This window comes from Stegodyphus dumicola, chromosome 9 (genome assembly GCF_044657685.1).
Source record: "Stegodyphus dumicola isolate Sdum_Otavi_A_Nest chromosome 9, ASM4465768v1".
In the NCBI taxonomy this organism is placed as follows: domain Eukaryota; kingdom Metazoa; phylum Arthropoda; class Arachnida; order Araneae; family Eresidae; genus Stegodyphus; species Stegodyphus dumicola.
This window is the reverse complement of record NC_140776.1, coordinates 496030-516790: the sequence shown is the minus strand read 5'-3', so window position 1 is coordinate 516790 and position 20761 is coordinate 496030. Positions and strand designations below refer to the sequence as shown.

Sequence of the window (20761 nt, the reverse complement as noted above, 5' to 3'; positions counted from 1 at the left end):
TCCACCTCATGGAACACCCACAGAATTAAAACGGTAAGTGCAATTTTTACAACATTTTACCTGTATACTTATTTAGGACAAAATAGACTGAATACAACGTTTCTTGCTGAAATTCCGACTTTAACGTACAGTGCGCCGCAAAGGATTAAATATTTTAGTTCTATGTTACGTAAATTGTATTTCTCTCTTTGTACCGAGGAGAGGCGCAGACACAAATTTGTTAGGATCGCAAAGCTCGGGTTTAGAGCTTTTAAGTTGCGGTGAGTTTCAACTAAGCAGAGGTTCTCCTGAGTTTACTTGGTGAGCCGCTACTGAAGTCGGAGGTTTGAAAGAGTTCTTCGCCGTTCCTCAGCCAACTTAATGTTTGAAAGCCAATAAAGTAGTTTCGGTCAACATTATGACTCTGAGGTTTCTTGGGTTCTACACTGAGGGAACATCAAGTGAATTTACAGTCCACTACTTTTGAACGACGGGACATACAGTTTTCACACACAATTTATTCGAAAATGTTTTAGTTATTGCTTGAACTTTTAGAACGAAGTTCTCAGCGAACCACTTTTTTTTACGACCACTTCTTAAAAGTATAGCTGTGGAATTCTGGTACTAATTCTCATCTTTTTAAGATTTCCCATTTAGGTAATATTTTATTACTGCATTTTACAATATAAAGGAAGTATTATAATCACGAAAATTTTCAAGTATCACATTTCAGTGGAAATATCCATTTTGTCCATATCTGAATCCATTTGGATTATTTTTGTGCGACATCTCATACGGACAGAATAAAGACTTCTTCCTTTTCATAGTATATTTTATAATGCATTCAAAAGGGATTTTTTCGTGTTCTCTGTATGTATGTAGATATAATATATGTGTGTACGTATCTCGCATAACTCAAAAACGATTAGCCGAAGAATATTGAAATTTTCTAAAGAGTAGGCTTGCTTCTCTCTTTATATTGCAGGTTAGCTGTACCAACCGTATATGTATATGCTCACGTATATGTACACCAACATCCTTTATCCGGCTTAAAAGTCCCTACACGACCTTTATTTTTGCAATCGTTGCTTGTAGTAATATACTTCCAGTTATCGAAATGTTTTTAAATCACGAAAATATTCATGTTTTGGCGATGTCGAATAATTAAAAAAATTCTTTTTTGACAAATAAGTAAATCCAAATTTTGATACAGTCTCGCGGTTCGCATACTTACATTTGGGAACGTTTCATACTTGTTATCTATATAGTATATAAAGAAGAAAGTTTGTGTGTTTGTCCTCTCATAACTCGGTCACTACTATAGCTATCACCACCAAACTTTCTACAATTAGGTCGACGTCACTTTTCTCCAAAAAAAAAAAAAAAAGTAGCTAAAATCAGAGCTATAAATTAAAAACTCGGAAAAACGATAATTTTTCTCATTTTCCGAGTGGCAACAGTCTCGCAAGCTGGAGACGAAAATCTGCTTTATTTCGAAAGTTGTTACCATTACTCTCTTTCAAATCCTAGAGTTTGTTAAAATACGAAAATAGATAAAAGATGAAATAAAAATAGCTTTCCCAAACATTAAATACGTTATTCCCGATTGCGAAAATTCGAGGGAGGCCATTTCGACTATTCTCATCTTAACCACTTTCATGAGCCAAAATACTAATTAAAAATTCTGAAAGTTCTAATTTTCGCACTCATTTTTCCTAGTGGTAACAGGCTCGGGCGTTGGAGATAGAATTGTTTTATTTCGAAAAGTGTTGCTACTGCTCGCTTGCAAATCGTACATTTTGTTAATAAAAAAATTTGTAAGTTTTACATAACCTATATACATAAAGAAGAATGTCTGTTTGTGTGTTTGTTTGTTTGTTTGCGTTATTGATTTCTGATCAATTATGATAAATATTTTGCGACATTGAATCGACTAAAGTTGAATATAGGTGAAATATTGGATGAACTTGATCTGTTATGGCCATTTGATTAGAAAGACGAAAATCACTAAAAGCTGAGTGACATTGCTTCTGATACAATGAGAGAGAATTATATTTTTCTATCGAAATTTTTTATGTGGGGTTGCATATCGCACCAGACTGAAAAATGTATAACTATGAATCGTATTTTTTGCATCGTTAGAGAAGGATTACAACGGTATCGTTCTCTCTGTTGTTAGATACATTGCTTTCAATCTAACTTAATTGACATCGGGTACTTCCGCTAATAAAGAAATAAAATTAGAAAAAATTCATAAACGCACGACCAAAATTGTGCAGTATACGTAATTTCAAAATCAGCAACTTTCTTTTAGGAATCGGGTATTCAAGTTTGAAAAAGCAATTCGAAGAAATAAATTTAAATGATCAGCAGCAAAAAGTGTGTATATTTTAGTAGGCCTTATAAGGAAATTTACATAACTTATAAGGAACAACACATAAGGCCTTACAAGGCCTTATTTGTTGTTCGCCTGAGATTTTTGATTTTAGTAAGCACATAATTTTTCGATTTTTTTCATTCGAAAAAATATGCGTCTGTTTCTCGTACTTTTCTAATATACAGTGAATTATTTCATAAGGGCATTACGCGGAAGTTTCTAATTATTAGTTTATATATAGTATATAGACATTGTCAAACATTCGTTTCCTCCAGATGTAAACCACCTGTTTCTCGACCGGGCCCAAACAGCTTTTTACATATTGTTAACTGCAAACAATCATTCGATTTACTGCATAGTTAAATGGAATGTATTCTGAGAGCTGAAAAATGTCATCTAAGCAATTTGCAATTTGATTCATTACTAGTAAACCTGAAATCAGTTTCGTTATTTTAACAAGAAAGGGCGTTTTTATGCATAGTGCTGGAAATAGATTAAAGATTTAAAAAAAATTAAATTTTAGGTTCGAGTTCCATTTGACGAATATCAAAATGTTTACCTTGAAATATTAATAAAACTATTTTGAAAATAGGAATGTAATTTTTAATTATTTTAAATCTATTTACTCTAAAGCAAAATGCCGTTACATTAAATATCAGAGGCACAAGTAGAAGATATAGAACTGGATATAAATGGCTAGAAGTAAGAAACAAACAGAAAAGAAAGAGAGAGATCAGAGTAAAATTATTCATGTTAAATTCAAATGGAAAGAATTTGAAAATGCAATATTTCAATAGCTAAGATTTAGTTAACTCTAACAGGGAGAAGTACCTCATATGGGCATAGTATACATCATAAGTGAAGTGGTGAAAGCATACGGTATCGTGTTTTTACTATTTGAACACTTTCGAAGATCTGAATGATGAGTTTATATATGTGAAATACTCTATTAATTACTTATCTCTATCTATCTGTAATTATACACGTACTGTCCAGCAATGAATGCTCGATGTATAGGTCACAGCCACTACCCCACCAAAAGAGAAAACTTTCATTTATGAAACTTTCTAGTACGTCTGCCAGGGAAACGAAAACAGGCTTTACGTCTAACATTATCCTGCACATTTTTATGAAACATTAACATTTTGATTCGACATTTTGATTCGCCGAATTTTATTTTGAGTTTTGTTCAAGCAAACGTTTCGAAAATCATTCCTACTTGTAAATACCTGTTTGTTTCTTGTATGTTTGGGGCACCATTGGTCATGTGGTTAGGATTGCAGAATACTGAGAGTTTTATGGAACTGATCATCCCAATTGTAATTTCCATTATTTATATACAAAAACAATACAGGAGCATGAAAAACACCAATATGGATAGTTTAATAAGACGAAACTTCAGCTCGTAAGTGCTGATAAAAAACAATGTACAATAACTAAATGTTACTGTAGGATGTTTATTATAGCTTAATAAACAATATTCTGTTTTTGCTCAAACACAGGGTTAAAAATACCAAGTGGTTGACACGAAGCCACATAAATTTCATTTGACTAATTATTAATATATTATTATATCATAATATTATAGTTAGCAGTGGTAAATCTAGGTATTAAAAAACTGTAAACACGAATTTTTGAAAATTTTAATATTTCTCCTTTGGCCACGTTTGAATTATCCATTTGAAATTAGGCATCAAGAAGGTGGCAAGGGGCCTTCATTTTCAAGGAATGATTTCTACCGGCAGTAATTTTACAATAATATTATAAGATTAGACATTATAAATCTGACAGCATGAATGCATTATATGAAAAAAACCAGGAATTTGCATTATTTTGCTGTAGAATGTTATACTAATTCTCGATTATCCGTGTGTGGAATAGCCGTCTTGCAATTTGGAACTAGGTACCGTTGAAGCAATTTTAAGCGACCAGCGAATATATTTTTCATTTAGTCAATTTGTCGAAATTTTAAACTTTTTAATTGCAGTTTTACATTATTTTGCTTAAAAACGAACGTGAGTAACTCATCTGAAAATCTATAAGCTGTGAGAGAAATCATATTGAATGATGTGAGCATACAGAGGAGACTAGTTATATGCCTTTGGCTTTACAATCCTTGTTAGAATATTTCATTTTCAGAGTTGTGTTTTTGTGTTTATTGCAGCTTGTAGGATGATGAGTGAAATTGCTTGGAACTCCGTGCATTAAATAAGTGCAAACATTGGTTACAGACTTTGTTAATTAAAAAAAATTAAACTTTACAAAAAATAATGTTACAGAATACATATATTTCTTTTACATTCCGAATCAATTTTTCGTATCTAGTTGAGTCACATAAATTATGACAAACTTTGAGAAATTAATTTAAAAGAATTAAATATGAAAAAAAAGAATTTAACAAAACAATTATAACTTGCCTGTGCGAGAAATCTCACAAATACTACGTTTATGTTTCTGAACAAATGCATAATATTCCCGCCATTTCTATCTATCAATTTTATCATTTATCTCTCACACCCTTTTTTTATGAAAATCTGTGATAACACTTTACAAACATTTAAACAAATAAATGAAACTTATACAGATTGGACTGTCAAATACCTCGAAAAATTAGTTGTTAAATTTCAAAAAATTTCAGATTTCATTACGAGATATATCTGACATCGAAACAGGTCTCAATTCGATAATGTCATGGAATTTTAGAATTATGTTTACAGTTTGAAATTATCCTTATTATATGAAAAATATTAAATAAATTTGTTATATATCAGTTTCCTTGCACACTCTTGTGCTATATGTACTTTAACGTACAAAGAACGTTATAGAATAATACGTTATAGAACGTTATAGAAAGAACGTTATAGAATAGTGTTATCAATGGTTATTTAAACCAAACTGCTGTGCGTTTTTAAGGCCGAGCGGTAGCTTTCTAATTAACACGCTGAGTTCGGCGCCGAATTTGCTGTCCTTTCCGTTCAGCCGGCAGGGAGCTAAGCCTTAAAGCTAAGCCGTATTTTTGTTTAGAATGTTTCAATACATTTCATTAATGCTAAATTTGATCACATTTCATTGAGACTATATTTATTTTTTAACTTATACTGTCGGTTCCGTGGAACGACGCCAGGCAAACGAAAATTCCAGTGTCGGTTCCCAGGGACCGACGCCGGCCACACGGAAAGTTCACTGTCGGTCCCCAGAGACCGGCGCCCCGCTCAACGTGTTAAGAAAGTTTCGGGCCGGTAAGTAAATATGTATTTAATTCAAATATATGAATTGATATGTAATCTATATATATGATTGATTGTATTTGAGTTCCATTTCGAATACTCAAAACTTAAACACAAAGAACTAGAGGCAGCAGATACATAAATCAGTTTATTGAACGCAATTTAACAGAATCGTTACAGGTGATGAGATGTGGGTAGCTCACTTCACCACAGAAAACAGCAACTCACGATTGATTGGCGTCACAGGGATCCACGCGCCGGACGATCCTCAGTCTATGCACGGAAATTGAAGTCCACGGTATTCTGGGATAGTAAAGGCATACTGCTCATTGACGTATTGGCGAGTGGTGCTCCGGTGGAAGCTGATCTTTATTGCGCTTTACTAGAGAACATCTGAAGAGCCATTCAGAACAAATGGTTTGGGATGCTCAGTGCTGGTGTTGTGGTGTCCTACGACAACATCGGACGCATACGGGGAATTCCACAAAATATATGTTGCAGACGTTTCGCTGGGAGATGTCTGACCATCCATTCTATGGCTCCGATCTTGCTGTTAAATACTTCAACGTGTTATTGCACCTGAAGACGTTCTTGTCTGGGCACACTTTCCTACAGGTGAAATGTTGCAGACAAATGTGACGGGCTGCCTTTCTTCCCAGGCGACAGACTTCTATGACACTCTAATGGAAATAGGTAACCGACGCTATGACAATTGGTATAGTTCCGATGTTTCTTATGCTGAGAAGTAGCAGAAATATAGCTGTATCTTTTGCAATAGGTTTTCCAGGTAATAAGACTTTGTTTTTTATGGTTTACGGCAAAGTAATTTTTCGGACGACCCTCTTATTGTTTAAATAATCATTATCAAATGAATATACCTTCATCTAAATCAATATCTAACTCATTGAAATCATCATCTATATAAATTTCCTTCTAAATCCAATCAACTTCATCTGCTAATCTAAGACATCTAACTAAGCATAACTACCCAAAACACATCTTCATGTTAAACCATCATATATATATTATCATCATCATCGTCATTGAAAATATCGCCAAATTAAGATAAATCATCATAGCTCAAATCAACTAAATAAAAAGCAGTATCATCTAAATCACCACCATCAACAATATGATTCTCATTTGATCATCGTCTTCATCACCTCAACCTTCTAATTCACCATCAAAATTGTTATCTGAATAACCAAGAAAGAAATTATAAAATTATCACCAGATAATTACAAACCATCATTTAAATAATCATCATCATCGAAATCATACCTTCAGTTTGAACCGTCGTATATGTCATCATCACCATTATCATCGTCGAGATAGATAAATCATAATCTTCCAGATCATCTAAATAGAAAGCAATATCAACCAAATCATCATCTTCTTCATCCTCATTTAATCATCGTCTTCATTGTCTAAGTCCTCTAAATTATTATATAAATCACTCTCACATCATGTATAAAATCGTCATCAGTCAAAACTATGTCACCATCTAATTCATCTAAATATTTATTATCACTTAATACACATCGTCATTTTAACCATCATGTATATCGCGTCACCATGATCATCGTCAGAATAAGATAAACCATCATCACCCAAATCACATCAGTCATTCTAAACCATCCTATGTATCATCTTCATCATCATCATTGAAGTCGTCGTCAGAATAAAAGAACTTCACCTAGATACAAAGCCCGATCTACTAAAGTTTTATTATCATCCTACTCAATTATTCATACTCTTCATCACTAAACCATATACTCACGATCACCTAAATAAAAAATCAGCAGCAGTTAATCTAAATTGTCGTCCTCAAAATTCCAGTTAAATTATTCAAATCATCGTCGTTTAAATCATGACTTTTTAGTGTTCGCTAGTGTGCCGTCAAATAGAGCCAGTTTCATTCAGGTACAGACAGAAGGATATCACCGGAAGTTCACTATCGTTGGTACAGGTGTAGTAACCAACCGCCCTCAGGAGATGCCAGAGGCTTGGTGACGTAGCCGAAACCTATGCCATCTTAGATAACGTGACACTCGGAAGTGACGTAAGAGTTTGAATAACGTAATGTTTCAAAAAGTTTGGTTTTTGTGACAACGAAAATATTTTTTAAAGTTTCATTTCTTCCGGAAACGACGAATTGTTTTCTTTTTTTTTTAGGCAACGGCCTCTTGAACCCCTTGAAATCTTGTTTGTAATGACATTAAAAATTTCCCTTTTATCATTAAATCTGTATTTGTTTTTAATTGAGCATCTCATTATTTACTGTTTGTTCATTTCGCATAATTTTAATATAATAATAATAAGCCAAATGCAAAATGTTAATCCTTAAAGAGAAATGCGACCAGAGATATAAAGTTAAAAATTAAAAGACAAAGAATTAAATTTATATATCAAGTTTTACCAGAATAGAAAAAAAGAGAAAGGACTTTAAAGAATAGAATAGTTGAAGGGGTGTTGAAAGCCAAAACATTTCATAAAATGAGGATTTCTGATATTTGCATTTTCAAATTCTCTACAATTTTAGCTTTCTTAAAACACCGTTCTTTAATCTCTATGAAAATTAGGACTGTACAAAATCTAGCTTTAATTTGTCATTGAATACTTTGATAATTGAGAATTTTTACATAAAATCGCGTTTTTCCCCCAAACGTGATTTTTTATACTCGATGTAGTACCTGTTCTCAAGAACTACTGCTCACAGGTATCTGAAATTTTTATACCTTATTTACTACGCTTCCAAATATTTGCCGAAATGAGCTTTTGATCATAATCAGTGCTAAATTTTACTATGCGTAACAAAATATACTGTAAAATACTCTAAAATCTAAAATGATAAAAAAGCTCGTTTCAGGATATTCAGCTAGGTATTGTGATGTTCCTTCCCTTAGCGAACGACGTTTCCAGAACATTTTATCCGCGAGGGGCGAAAGACGGTTAAAGGAAGGGACGTAGTTACGCCGGAAAACAGAGTGGAGGCAAGCTGGTGGGAAGAAGACGAGACTTGTGACTTTTGCGGTTGGACCGGCAGTCATGCCGTGTGCAAAGAGATAATTTAAGCTAAATGTATAGTAGTGGTATTTGTTTTATTGTGTATTGTTTAATAAATTAGTGGATAAAATTTGAAAGCTGATGGAGATTATTTTCCTATTATGGCGAGTGCATGAGAAATGACCGAACCCGCCTCGGAGTTGAAACGGCGCGAGGTGCAAATCGGCGCAGTCGATAGGATAAGATTGTGAAAAAGGAAATCACTAAATAGTGAAAATAATAAATAAATATGGTTGTGAAAAGTTACTGAAAGTTATAAAATGAAATTCGGTGATAGTTCACGAATGGATTTACGATGAGAGAAGATTTTTATGACGAAAGAAAATGGCGCGTTTAGGGCCATGTGTGCGAATAAATTCATCCGATTTGTGAAAGCGTGATGTGCTAAAAAGTTAACAGCCAGTGAGTGGTAAAATGGGATCATCAGTGTTCATCATCCTAGTGAAATCGTGAAAAGTTAAATCAGGGGTAATGTGAATTACCGTGTTGTAATCATGTCAAGTTACGTGCCACTGCAGTGTGCTCATGATTAAAGTTAACAGCGTCAAGTTGTGCTCTTCGTTCGATATTTTCACTATCGGGATCAAAGGTAAGTCCTTCTTAATTTATATATTAACCATATTAACTTAGAAAATTATAATTGTTTTTATGTCTGTTAATAACATGATTCGAATGTCAGGCGTTAAAGCCAGTAGACACCGAGAAAGTATATTTTATATGGAAATGAGAAATTAAGGTTCTTATTTTTATCAAGATATAGGAGATTCTTAGAGATTCTTAGAGCAAGGGAAACGATTATTGAAACATTTGAAAATAATGAAAGGAGTTATGTTTGACCCACCATCGAAAGCTGAGAAATGGCTGTTCTTTTTACATCATGCTGAAGTGATTCTTAATCTCTATAAAATATCTGAAGAAGGAAAAATTATTTTGCAGAGTTTAAAAACAAAAGTTAAAAGTTTGATCGCGATTCTCGATGAAATGGATTGAAATAACAATATTATGATTAAAGACACCGTATTAAAAGAATTCGAGATTGCTCGGAAAAACCGATCGAGGCAGGCTGGTGGCGTGAATACGAGACTTGGTACTTTAGCGATTGCACCGGCAGCCATGCCGTGTGGAAAGAGATTACTTAAAACATGTTTTGCGCGCCTTATATTATGTATATAATTAAATGTATACTATAATAGTGATATTTGTTTTATTGTATATTGTGTACCGTCATGTGTAATAAATTAGAGGATAAAATTTCAAAGATAGAGATTATTTTCCTACTATGGCGAGTGCATAGACGAAGCTGCCTCGTGCTTGAAAGAGCGCGAGGTGATAGATGTACTTTGATTACGTAAAAGCCTTCAAACCTGTAAGAACAGCAGATTTTCAGAAAAGATAATCCAAAAATGGCCAATTCAACATTGTTGCTATAGGGTTTCCAACACCCCTTAATAAAAAGGAGTAAAATATTTTTAAAAAATGGCATTTATGGAAATACGAAATAGAAATATGTTTAGCTTATAAGAGTATATAATATTTCTGTAAAATAAATAAAGTGAGCATTTAAAAGCAATTTTTTAAAATAAAAAACCAAAAGGAAATATTTATAGTTTTTAAAATCAGTATTACTTTTGTAAAATGAAAGAACTTAAAATCTTTTTAAAGTAAAAATAGCGAAAAGAAAAATTTAAATTAAAGTTTCACGTTATTAAACTAAATATTGAAGAGAAAAACATTTTTGACACGAGAAAGGGAAAATAAAGGAATTTAAAAGTCAAAATTGCATTTACACAAGTTGCAACTTTGATAGAGATTCGCGTTCCCTTAAGCCTCGGGCGTCTTCCTATGACGGTCGGTTACTATTAAGCTTGTTATTGTAAACTGGCTATTCAAATTACAGTCGGTATGCGCAAAGGGGGCCTGAATCTTCATCCTGAAAAATAAACAAAATTATTGTTACACATCACATAAAAATATCAGTTAAAATGATAATTCAATTCTGAGTCACAAGCATGAGAATATTTGAGAAGGTTATATGGCATACGCAAATAACCAAAATGAAAGGTACTCGAAACGCATGTCTGTGCACTGTCTGCAAAAGTTCAGACCGGATCTTGGTCGTTTGTGGTAGGCATTGACTTGCAAGTACAAATGTGTTTTGAAAAACGTAAATGTTTGCGCTTTGGTACTTTTAAATTTAAAGTCATTTGTTTTGTAAAAATTACGAAGCCTAGCTCTTCATATGTTTCTCCGACACTCATAATTTTATGAGGAAAAAGTTTGCCTTGTTATGAAATAATTTTGAACATAAGTATCTCCGTCTGATTTCGATTGACATCAGTTAATTGTTTTGTGATTTATTTCTTATAACCAAAAGGAAAGTTTTCGAAATGAAGTCTAGGTATTGGAGGAAAGAATAATTAGTAAAATGTAGAAAACTGATACTTTTATTTTCAGCTTTTTTGAAATGAAATCATTATGCAGCGTGCCAAAAAAATTAAAAAGACTTCTCTCAAAATTTAATTTTCAACGTTCTATTTTGGAAATAAAAATACCAATTAACAATAGACAGAACTCGTCCTTGACTTTGTAAATTATTCTAGAAATCCTTGACTTCCTATAGCTGGTAAAATCCTGAAATCTCTTAGTAAATTTGTCATGGAATATGCCAGTAAATTTCAAACGTAAAAATGTGCGCCATTTGGCTTTACATAAAATTTCTCATATAAATAATTCTTGGATTAGACTTTTTTTGAAAAGTATCTTGACCCAAAACGTTTAAACTGTTTTCTTAAAACATTCGTTTGCTATTGAAAATTTTATAAATATAACTAGACTGAGTTTTGAATAAATGAAATCACAACGCATAAGCACATTGTTGGAACATTTTGTATAAGAAAACGTAATCGCATATAAATCAAGTTCTTATATCGCTTAATTACGATGCATCAGATCTTTAGTAAATAAAGAAAGCAATAAAATACACATGCTGGTTTGGCAATCCCAAAAACATCATATCCCGCAACAGCTCTTCTTGATTATTTCATACCTTAGGAAACACGAGCAAATGTGTCAATTGCGGAAACATTGCAGTTTGGCAAGCGATAAGGTGGTGCGCAGGAGAATTGATTATCGGGGAAAATATTTCTGCAAGGTAGGAGGTGATTTGTATTCATTCTGGATGTGGAAGAGAATGTTATTCTAGGACTTCGAGAAATAAGGAACATAATTTGGATAAGAGTGCACTTTCGACCAAAGTGAGTTTGCGGAATTAGGAGTCATGTTTCTTCTTTCTGAAGTCATTTGAAGCCGTGGTTCTGATGTCAACATCAAAGACTTAAAGATATCACATTTGATTTTAGTGAAGTGTAGTTCATCCAGTGCTTTCTTCAGCAGTAGTTATGGCTTTCGCCGAACGAAACAAACACAATGCAAGTTTCAAATGTTACGTCATTCAGTTTGCGAAAGAAAATGGAAATCATGCAGGATGGTTTTCGTGAATGCTTCGTACACGAGTGGAAGAGGCATAAAATTTTACAATGATTATTGCGCCAAAGAATAAATGTGTATTGCATAAAGAAGTAATGAAATAGCTTACCGTCGGCGAAAGTGTTGGAAACTGCATTGTAGAAAATCCCCATCATCACTAGAATGGATTAATTGTAACAAGAAACAGCGTACGTTTCTTTGCCTTAAAAATAGAAAAATGGAGTGCAAATGGAAGTGAAAACTCTAAAGCAAACTGAGGTTGTGTATTCGATTTACTTCACGGAATAATTCAGTTCTCCGAGAAAAAGAGATAAAATTTTTTCAAAGGCTTCGAAAATATAGAGATAAAACTTTGATGAGTTTTTAAAAATATGTAAAAATTTATTTACTATCACGTGTTGCAAATATGGTTGTCATTCCTGTAGTTTTGATATAGTAGGAGATAAAGAAACAATGATATGAAAGAAAAATAACGGTTAACATAACATCAATAGGCCAACGAGAAATCTCACCTCACTGTACTGATATCCTGCTTAGCCGACCGTACGAAATTAAAAGCTCATCGATATCTTGAAAAGAAAGACTTTGCTGAAGTGCAGGTTCCCGAAAGTGTTTTCACCCGTATTCACGAGAAATGATCGGCGGAGAAAAATGTTGTGAAACTGTGGATAAGAAATATTTGGCAAAAGCTTCCTTTTGCCTCAGATAATCAAGAAAGTATAATACTTTGGGACATGCTCAGCCTCCATCTAACGGATAACACAAATATGTTGTTGAAAGAGTGTTATACAGATATGACAGTTTATCCAGGCGGATTATTGCCATTAGTTCAGATATTAGACATATATGTCAATAAATCATCGATAGAATATTTTAAACGTTAGTGGAATACTCGAACAAAAGTGAAGGTGAAAAAAACAATTACAAATGGAGACCAAATACGTCATGCCAGTGCATAAATAGTGTGTCAGTAGATAATAAAATCACGTAATAAAATTAAACCCCGTTTAATTTATGTGGTATATCTGACGGTCTAGATGCAACGAAAGATGATTATTTATGTGTGGATCAGAGTAAAAGTAACGGCAAAACTGAAACAGAATTCGATGATGTGCTTCAAGTTATAGCTTGAGACGTATATGAGGAACTTGGATCTGTCTATGCAAGTATGGATCAGAGGTGAAGGTGAAAATGAAACAGAATCCGATAACGAAAATTTTTAAGTACATAAACTATGTTATTTCTCTTAAATAAAAAGCATTTAATTACACGCATAAATCTAATTTTATCTAATTCTAATCACTTTTTCCATATTTCTAAACATAACATTTTTATAGCTGGCGTACAGCGCGTACCCATAAATTTCCATCTTGCATTTTCTTTTAAAAGTGCGCCTTATACGCCTGAATATACTATAACAAACATAGCTGAAACTTAAGAGATAGAGATATTTACATGCTTGCTGAAGCATTATATTCTGTTTTTTTTCCTTCTATTAGTGTATAAATGTTTTAAAAATTTCGACGTTACGTTTTTGAATCTTTGTGTTTAGAAAAGGGATAAAGAATTCAAACTTTTATCTCCGAAAACAAAATTCTAAATCAGATTTCTAATGAAGAAGTGAAATTCTCTATAGCTTTACTTTCCGGACTAATTAAAATTAAGAAAAAGAAGAGAGGAAAATAAATAACTGATTTGGGTAAGCAGAATATTTAGCCATTCAGTATCTATTGATGGGAATGTATATAACTCTAATGAATAGTACAGAAATAAGATGAAGCTACGTTTCAGTTTGTAGGCCTTACATTTCAAAATGGTTTTAATACAGCTTAAAGCGCATAGCCAAAGATTATGCTCTCAACCGCTTTTTCAGTAATAACGTCAGAGAATAATTCTTACAGTTACAATGTTTTCAAATAATCCATTCCTTCAAAAGTAATCTATTGGTCTAAGATAATGTGTTTTCGAGGGCAGAAAATGAAACAGAACGGCGAGATCCATCAGAGTATGATCCTGTAATGCTTTAACAAATCTTTCGCAGTCTTAAGTAATAGAGAAATGTGGTAGAGCTTCATCTTACACTATATTCTTGTATTCATATTATTTGTAATATGTGACTATGTGTCTCTCTTCGATGTGTGGGAAAAAACGTCTCCAACAGGTTTATATATACGATACCATTCAGATAAACGCAAAGGAAACCAACATTTCCATCTAATAATACTCATTTTATTTTAATTATACCATTTTCTAGTTAGATAACCAATTTGTGAGCAAGAATTTGCATCGTAACAGTGAATCATATTGCTGCCAAATTCCAAATATAAAAAACTAAAGCTCACGAATCACAAACCGAGAGTTTCTGTGAGATTTGTGAGGTGCGAAGGAATTTCTATTTTGAAAGAAATCGAAATTGATATAAATTCGCTTTACAACATATTATTCAGTTTATTTATCTAATTATATTATGATTCTGATGTAATGTATACACACATTTTAAAAGTTATTTCTTTCGCTCATTTCAATTTGTAATCTTGAATTTTTACACTGAAAAAATCCTGAGTAGAGACGGAAACTGTGGTATGTCAAACTGAATTTAAACAAGGTGAAAGCAAATGAAAAGCTAATGTACATACTACAATAGCTTTTAATTTGTTTAGAATTACAATCTTAGTAATGCAAATCATGCTGATTAACAAATAATTAAAAGTGGATAAACATTCCTTTTTGAACGTTTCTTTGAACCTTGATATAAAGTTCTATGAATATCTGCAGTTGGATAAGACAGCTCAGGGTCAAACAAATTTTAAAATGAAATTTGTATAAATTAATTTCATGAGTTCAATTATGAAAGATATGCCGTGCAATATTTATTTGCACAATTTAAAGCCAGTAGCACAACATAAATTTATTGTTGAAAAATATTGTCATGTGTAAAGCTATGTGTTAAAAAAGTCAATAAACTGTGACTTTCCAGGTAAAACCGGAAGACCTCGCAGCCATGAAAGGCACTGAAAACATAGATCTGAACTACGAAAGAGTGTACTTAGTTGCTGCTAAAATAATACTGGTATCTTAAAGTTAGCATGACTAATTACTAGCTAATAATATATCAGTAGCTACACTTACCGAGCAAAATATTATCAAATGCCGTCCATATACTAAGAATACCATAAAGTTCTTGATAATAAAAATGTTGTTGATAATAAATTTTGGTAAAATGAAGCAGGTATATGATTTATTTGTTCTATTTTTCTTTTCCGGGTCTTGCTTCGTTTGGTCATTAAATCAATCGTTCTACAGTCGATATCCAGTTCTGGCTCTTTTCGCAGTTCAACCGGTTTCCTTTTCGGGTTTGACAGTTCTTTTCCGGTTCCAGCTTGTCTTTCAGATTTGGAATCTTTTCCGTTTTTTGCTTCTTTTCCAGGTATTGCGTCTTTTCAGACTCCTCTATATTTTCCATTTCTGGCATCTTTTCCGGCTCTTGCTTCTTTTCCAGTTTTTGCATTTTTTCCAGTTCCTTCTTCATTTTCAGGTCTCTCTTTTTTTGTTTTTGCAATTTTTCCCTCAACTTTTGCCTTTCCAGTTCATTTTTGTGTGCTTGTTTTAGCATCTCTTCAATATGTTTCTCCATTTTCAGTTCTTCTTTCTTTTCTAGTTTTTGTATTCCTTCCCGTATTTTGTTCTTTTTCAGTTCTTCTTTCTTTTCTAGTTTTTGAATCCATTCCAGTAATTGCTTCTTTTCCAGTTCTTTCTTCTTTTCTAGTTTCTGTTGCTTTTCCAGTTTTTGTTTGTTTTTCAGTTCTTCCTTCTTTTCCAGTTTTTGCTTCTTTTTCTGCTCTTGTTTCATTTTCAGTTCTTGCTTCTTTTCCAATTTTTGCTTCTTTTTCAGTTCTTGCTTCTGTTCTAATTCTTGTATCTTTTCCTGCTCTTGCTTCTTTTCTAGTTTTTGTATCTTTTCCAGCTTTTGTTTCTTTTTCAGTTCTTGCTTCTTTTCTAGTTTTTGTGTCAATTCCAGTTTTCTCTTGTTTTTGAGTTCTTGCTTCTTTTCCAGTTTCTCCTTCTTTTCCTGTTCTTCCTTTTTATTCAGTTTTTGATTCTTTTCCAGTTTTTGCATCTTTTCCGGTTCTCGCTTCTTTTCCAGTTCCTTCTCGTTTTCCAGTTCTTTCTCGTTTTCCAGTTTTTGCTCCTTTTCATGATCACAAGGAGGATTTTCCAATCTACAAAAAAATCGGTATATCTTTATTTCACTAGTAAAATAGTGAAAGTAATGCAATGACGATCACGTTTAACATGTACAACACTTCCATATTTAGATACTATATAACACTTTTGGCTCAGTTTCATAGGGAAAAAACTCCCCGTAAATTATTGCCTGGCAGAATTGTTTTCTACAAACGGTGAATTTGTTGTTTTCGTTGTTCTGACCTAAAGCCAAGCAGATAAGTTAAAGTACTTTGCGTTATTTGTATGCAATAAGCGGCCTCCATGAATCTCACGTAGAGCGTAATAATTTGCAAAGTTTCAGTGCCTTACTTTTCCTTACTTAATTTTTACATAAGTTGCAATAAAAATAACAGAAATAATAAACAGGTGGCTTAAAAACAGAGGGAAACAATGACGAAAATTGCAAAATAGGAGGAAAAAAGGAAACTGAAATGAAAAGGGAAACAAATACAAACAAAGGATGGAAAAAACATTTTAGAAGATATACACGTAACGTTCTTTCTTAATCAGCAAAACCTGTATTTTAACGAGTCTCTTTGCATCGCTGGCTGCACAGATTTCAAATTTTCTCTCGTTATTCCAAATTCGGATCATATTACTGGTCTTTTTCGTAGTCCAGCAGAGCCGCACTAGGATTTTTGCCACCATTTGTTTTCAATTGAAACTTTTATTCTCATTCTTCAGTTGCATTCTTAAAGTTTATTTATTTATACAGGAAGAAAGAAAGAAATCAATCAAATCAAAGTAAATTAGGAAGAGATATACCTGTTTTCTCCTATATTTATTGTTCCCTGTAATTTCTTTTGCCTGTTGCATTAAATTTATTGAAGGAAAATTTACAAAATCATTCAAAATGTATTTCCTAAATCCTTATGCGAATTTAGCCCTTCTGATCATTTCAGCCACACTTTAATGGCTTTTACAATTTGATGTTTGAATATTGACAGCGGCCTATACTGAAATATGTTCTCCATTGTCCTCGAAAAAAGAAAAATTAAAGTTCCAGGTAATTTTGCAATGAAGGACACATATATCTTATTTGAAGGGCAAGAGGAAAAGAAAAAGATATTTTCGGATGGGAATGTGTAGCATTTTAAACACCGTGTTTGTAAATGTCATCATATAGTAGCAACACTTGAGTCATAAGTAATTATACACATATATGAGAGAGACGACGATGACGAAAAATTAAATGGCAAAACATGGCCGAAAACACTTTCCTGGCCAGTGCAAACAACACAAAACACAAGAAGGATCGGACACCAGTTACGCTTAGCACAAGATAAATTAAAAAGTAGGAACAAAATTAGACACTTATGGACCTCAAAACAGGTGTTCGAAATTACGACCTGCACCCTGTTAAAGGTATTCCATCTCTCGCACATCGAACATGAGATGTTCTGGAAAATACCGTGCATCCCCAGGACTTTCCCAGCACCTGCCACAATATGTGCCACGAGTTCCTGTTGGACTTCTAACTGGGGTTTCGTGCACTTATGTGTTGAAGTACCCCGAGACGAACTGATAATGCAAGTTAGGTCTCGTGATCTTGCTGAACAATGCACTGGACTATCCCTACCATACCCATGTTTAAGATACGTTCCGAAGGAACTTTCGAATACTTTCTTTATGGCGATCCCCTGCTTTTGTTCTTATTTCTTGGTTTCCGCTGCGCTAAGGAAAATAAACAAATATCTTTACAATGTTCGTACCCTATTTTTCTTGTGTTGTCTCTCGTCACTATGGGCCAGGAAAGCGTTTCCGACAATGCATTGCAATAAACGTTTGTATATATATATATATAAAAAAATATATACACGATATATATATATATATATATATAAACAATATATATATATATATATATATAATCTTATAAACATATGTTACCGTGAAAGACCGAAATTGGAGAATATCGACATTCACCGGAGAATGTCAACATTCACCAAATACGTCGGTGAAAGATCAAATATTGCATTACATTCTTCTACATTCGGACCCTCACCGGTGTATGTCGATAATCACAGATATGCTTGAAAAGAGCGGAGTATATGTACACACTGTTATTGCAAAAGGAAATGTTCCACAAATAAATGCAGTTGTAAAAGCAAGGGCCTCTTGTGCAATTGAAAGTGTTATATATATATATATATATATATATATATATATATATATAATCGTACAAACATATGTTACTGTGAAAGACCGAAATTGGAGAATGTCGACTTTCGGTAGATTGAAAACAGAAGAGTATATGTACACACCGTTATTGCAAAAGGAAGTGTTCCACAAATAAATGCAATTGTAAATGCAAGGGCCTATTGCGAAATTGAAAGTGTTATATATATATATATATATATATATATATATATGTATATAATCGTATAAAAATATGTTACCTTGAAAGACCGAAATTAAAGAATGTCGACTTTCACCGGAGAATGTTAACATTCACCAAATACGTCGGTGAAAGATCGAATATTGCATTACATTCTTCTACATTCGGACCCTCACCGGTGTATGTCGACAATCACAGATATGCTCTGGTGTAGATTGAAAAGAGAGGAGTATATGTACACACTGTTATTGCAAAAGGAAGTGTTCCGCAAATAAATGCAGTTGTAAAAGCAAGGGCCTCTTGTGCAATTGAAAGTGTCATAACAGTTTAAGTTGTTGCAATAAATAAGATTTGAATCACGTAATTTAGTAAACATAGCTTGAGTAAGCTCCCTGTTCCGAGTCAGGATAGTTCATGTTTCCAAAGCAAGTAAAGAGGAATATAAGTCCTGATAGTGGCGCCCGACGAAGAAAAATAACCATGGCCGAGTTTCAAGAAGAACCTGTGGTGCCTGCAGAAGCGGCTCAGAATCCAGAAATGCCAGCTGCCGCCCTGGAAGGATTTGGGTACATCGTCCAGACCATGCGCGCATCGATGAAACCAGAAGCAACATTTAATGGAAACTCACCGGTAACCAGTTTTTTGGAAAAATTGGATGACCACTTCATGCTGTATCCAGTCCATGAGTTCCGTAAAGTCACCTTAGCTACCAGCGCTTTGAGGGGCCAAGCGCTTAATTGGTTCAAATGTATAGGCAGAAGCCTCTTGGGTCAAGCGGGAAGTCCCACCTATACTTACGAAAATTTTAAGACTGCCTTAGTAAAAGCCTTCCCTGTCGTAAGAGATCGTGCAAGTTTAGAAACGGAACTCTTCAGCATATACCAGCAACGAATCGAAAATCTTTCCACCTTTATTTTAAGAAACATTCACGTCTTTAAACTCTTGTATGGAAACCGTCCGCATCCTGAGATAATCCAAGTGATTTTGCCGAGTTTAGTTCCCCAAGTACAAGACTTTATTTAATTAAGGAATCCGACTACACTGGTAAAGTTATTTGAGCTAACAATCCAGTTTGAAAGTAGAAGAACGGCGGACATCGAATGAAGACGCCAGTATGAGCAACGAAGCCAATTTGGTGCGCCAAGACCACAGCAAAGGCAAGAACACGGCTACGGAAGCAAAACGAATCAGAGGGCAAGGAAACCTGAGTATCCAAAAACAACCGGCGAACGTCGACAGTTCAATAGTAAGCCAGAAAAAAAGTCTGAAGGCCAGCGGAAAAACAAGGAAGGCATGGAAAGGAAGAAAGAAAATTAAACTAAAACGGATTTCTGCTGACGGGAGGATGCGGAAATCCGAAGGCCAAGAAAAGTCCTCTTTCTTCAAGTTAAATACAGTTATTGTGAAAAATTTGACTCTTCCAAAGATTGAAGTTAGAGTTTTATAAAAGATTTTGCAGCTATTGTTGAACCATTGTTAAAATTAAAAAGGATAAAGGCAAGATTCTCGTGGACGGCCGAAGCCAATAGTGCTTTCGAAAAATTAAAGCAAGCATTAACGCAAGCCCCTGTTTTGAAATTTCCTGAAAACGATGAGAATTTAGAAATTTCAGTGGATGCTTCGGATTATGCGCTAGGAGCGGTACTTTCGCAAAATCAGCAGCCCGTGGCATTTTTTAGTAGAACTTTAAATCAAACACAAAGAAATTATTCCGCGACTGAGAGAGAGGCACTTGCAGCTCTGTTAGCAGTGCAAAAGTTCCGAGTCTATTTTGGAAAGGTCCAATAACAGTGTATTCTGATCATGCGGCGGGAACTAGATTGTACTCAGGGAAAAACTTATCCCCAAGGTTAATAAAATGGGCAATAAAGTTACAAGAGTATAATCTGGTAATTAAGCACACGCCCCGGAAAGGAAAATATCGTAGCAGATGCCCTATCCAGAATAAAAATAGATGAAGAAGTTAATACTGTAAAGGTGGCAATGCTCACAGCATGTAAGTTACATTCCCGAGAAACTGTGATAACCGAACTGAGTAAGGATCCTGAATTTAAAAATATT

At 33.8% G+C, this 20761-nt stretch overlaps 1 protein-coding gene across 1 annotated transcript in view; it reads right to left on the bottom strand.

The window, feature by feature from the left end:
* Nucleotides 1–10060: 10060 nt before the first annotated feature.
* The window catches only part of LOC146995278 (uncharacterized), a 474485-nt gene continuing 463784 nt past the window's right edge, over nucleotides 10061–20761 (bottom strand). The window contains exon 4 of the mRNA XM_085823162.1: nucleotides 10061–10579. Within this exon, the coding sequence (XP_085679288.1) occupies nucleotides 10471–10579 (109 nt within the window). The 3' untranslated portion in view covers nucleotides 10061–10470. The remainder of the gene's footprint in view (nucleotides 10580–20761) is intronic.